Raw genomic sequence first — 3267 nt, forward strand, 5'->3', positions numbered from 1 at the left:
AAGTTCATCAGAGATCAGAATGTTTGCCCAGAATTTCAAGTAAAAGCTTGTGGGACCCAGGACACATGGCATAACACCATTGGACACCTCACAACGGCTATTTGAGCCCAAGGACTCTATAAATACAGTTCAAAGGCTCAGCATTACTTGTACCATTGCAAAGCATACAAGAAAACAACTTTGATTTTGTTTGAAGCTCTTGCAAACTGAAATTGATCAATCTCTAAGGCTTTCATTACTTAGTGCAAATCAATACTCTTTGTTATCTCTAAGATAACTCCTCTCTCTTCTTCCTCCTCTGTTTGATTCACAAACATTCAACTTCCATACAAATTGTAACTAAGTCTCATCTAGCTTTAGGGGTACTAAAGTGTTAGTTTGAGCAAAGGTTGTAAAAGTCTAAGTGGGTAACTTAGCAAGAAGGTGCAAGCCTGCTGAGGCTTAGAGAATACAGGATTGTAATTGTTCAGGTGAACAAAGATTGTAAGGTGCAGGACTTGAGAGGTTATCTCAAGCATCATAGTGGAAACTCTCACAAGATTGTGAGGAGAGGACTAGCCCACATTGGGTGAACCTCTATAAATCTCTGTGTGTTCTTTCTTTCTTCCTTATACTATTTAATTTCAGTATACACAACACACACCAACACATTTACTTTATTAATCAGTTTTTGTGTATGAACTTCAGAACGTTCTGAGTTCAGAAAGTTAACTTAACCATTCCAAGTAAACTACTTGAGAATAACCTTTAAGTTTCAGGATAATTTTTAAAGGGTCACAATTCAAACCCCCCCTTTCTTGTGACTATTTTATCTACTTCAATTGGTATCAGAGCCCGGTTCTAAGGGTTTGAACACTTTAACAAGTGTTAGAGAAAAGATTCAGGAGGCATGTCTAAAGTCAAGTACATAGCTGAAGGAGGATCATCAAACAGACCACCACTTTTTGATGGCTCAAACTATTACTTCTGGAAAGGCAAAATGGAACTCTTCCTCAGATCTCAAGACAATGATATGTGGCAAGTCATCACAGATGGAGATTTTGTCCCAACAACCAAAGAAGGAGCTGTCAAAGAAAAGAGTTCATGGTCAACAGATGAAAAGGCTCAGGTATTGTTAAACTCTAAAGCTAGACTCTTTTTATCATGTGCACTAACCATGGAAGAAAGTGAAAGAGTTGATGAATGTAAGAATGCTAAAGAGGTATGGGATACTCTGAAAATACATCATGAGGGTACATCTCATGTCAAAGAAACTAGAATTGACATAGGTGTCAGAAAGTTTGAAGTCTTTGAAATGAGTGAAAATGAAACCATTGATGAGATGTATGCTAGATTTACTACAATAGTAAATGAAATGAGATCTCTTGGAAAGGCATATTTTACTCATGATAGAATCAGAAAAATATTAAGATGTCTTCCAAGTGTGTGGAGACCTATGGTCACTGCAATCACTCAGGCCAAAGATTTGAAATCTATGAACCTGGAAGATCTCATTGGATCACTGAGAGCTCATGAAGTGGTACTTCAAGGAGACAAACCAGTGAAGAAGGTTAAAACACTTGCTTTAAAAGCATCTCAGCAAACCCCATCAGTTGCTGATGATGAGGTACAAGAACCACAAGAATTAGATGAAGTTCATGAAGAAGAAGCTGAAGATGAACTTGCACTAATCTCCAAAAGAATTCAAAGAATGATGTTGAGAAGAAATCAGATCAGAAAGAAGTTTCCAAACACCAACAATAGCACCAGAACTGAAGCTGACAAAAGCCAAGTCACTTGTTATGGCTGCAACAAAACTGGACACTACAAGAGTGAATGCCCTGACATCAAGAAGGTGCAAAGGAAACCTCCCTTCAAGAAGAAGGCAATGATCACTTGGGATGACTTAGAAGAGTCAGAACCTCAAGAAGATGAAGAAGCCAACATGGGATTGATGGCTCAGTCAGATGATGAAGAAGAGGTAATTGTCTATAAAACTGATTCTTTTTATAAAGATCTTGAAAGTAAAATAGATAGTCTCTTATATGACTCAAACTTCTTAACTAATAGATGTCATTCTTTAATCAAGGAACTTTCTAAAATAAAAGCAGAAAAAGAAACACTTCAAAACAAATATGATGAATCTAGAAAAACCATACAGATTTTGCAAGATTCCCATTTTGAAATGACAGAAAAACAAAAAGAGTTAAACAAGAAACAAAAAGGCATTATTTCTATACCTTCTGAGATGAAAAAGGAAAACACACTTTTGAAAAAGGAAGTTGAAACTTTGAAAAATGATCTTACAGGTTTTATAAAATCTACAGAAACATTTCAAAATATCTTAGGATCTCAAAATGAAAGTGCAAAAAAATCTGGCTTAGGCTTTAAGGATCCACACAAAATCATTGAAAGTTTTGTACCTAAAACTAAACCAAGAACTAAATGTTATTTTTGTGATAGGTATGGACATGATGAAAAAATATGCCATGTCAAGAAAAAACTTATCAAAGAAAATAAAATTAATCTTAGTTCAGAACGTTCTCATCTCAATAGATCAGAAAGTTCACAAAAGGCTGAGAAAGCTAAGAAGTCATGCTCCTACTGTAACAAATCTGATCACACAAGACAGAATGTTACAATAAGGAAGGATCTCTTAGAAGAACTAACCCTCAAGGACCCAACATTACATGGGTACCTAAAATTTTTATCTTGTCAAATGTAGGTCCTGCCTCAGGGTGCTAGAACAAAGCCATGATACTTGGATAGTGGTTGTTCTAGGCACATGACAGGTGACAGGAACTGTTTTCTGACCTTTGAAAAGAAGGATGGAGGACTGGTGACATTTGGAAACAATGACAAAGGTAAGATCAGAGGTAAAGGTACTATAGGTAAACCTAACTCTGCTAAGATAGAAAATGTTCAGTATGTAGAAGGTTTAAAACACAATCTACTTAGCATAAGTCAATTGTGTGATAGTGGATTTGAAGTGATCTTTAAACCTAACATATGTGAAATAAGACAAACCTCCTCTAACAAACTGTTTTTCACTGGATCAAGAAGAAAGAACTTGTATGTCTTAGAACTAAATGATATGCCTGCAGAATCCTGTTTCATGTCCCTTGAAAAGGACAAATGGATTTGGCACAAAAGGGCTGGTCATATAAGCATGAAAACCATTGCTAAACTTTCTCAACTTGATCTAGTTAGAGGTTTGCCTAAGATTAGCTTTGACAAGGATAAGATCTGTGAAGCATGTGTCAAAGGTAAACAAGTGAAAAGTAGTTT

General features: G+C 36.0%; 1 protein-coding gene across 1 annotated transcript; it reads left to right on the plus strand.

Annotated features, from left to right (window-relative positions):
* Positions 1 to 889: 889 nt before the first annotated feature.
* LOC146948978 (uncharacterized) lies at positions 890 to 2737 on the plus strand. Its single transcript, XM_085748459.1, has 2 exons — positions 890 to 1960; positions 2705 to 2737. Exons 1-2 carry the CDS (start codon positions 890 to 892, stop codon positions 2735 to 2737), a joined length of 1104 nt encoding a protein of 367 aa, XP_085604585.1.
* Positions 2738 to 3267: the final 530 nt, after the last annotated feature.

This window comes from Medicago sativa, chromosome 2 (assembly GCF_051527215.1).
Source record: "Medicago sativa cultivar Bolivia chromosome 2, Bolivia_mono, whole genome shotgun sequence".
Taxonomy (NCBI): domain Eukaryota; kingdom Viridiplantae; phylum Streptophyta; class Magnoliopsida; order Fabales; family Fabaceae; genus Medicago; species Medicago sativa.

Bases quoted from the DNA above. Each gene is read 5' to 3' on its own strand.
- LOC146948978 (XM_085748459.1), top strand. From the start codon at position 890: ATGTCTAAAGTCAAGTACATAGCTGAAGGAGGATCATCAAACAGACCA. The intron at 1,961-2,704 runs GTAATTGTCTAT...TGTCAAATGTAG, and splicing joins AGTCAGATGATGAAGAAGAG to GTCCTGCCTCAGGGTGCTAG.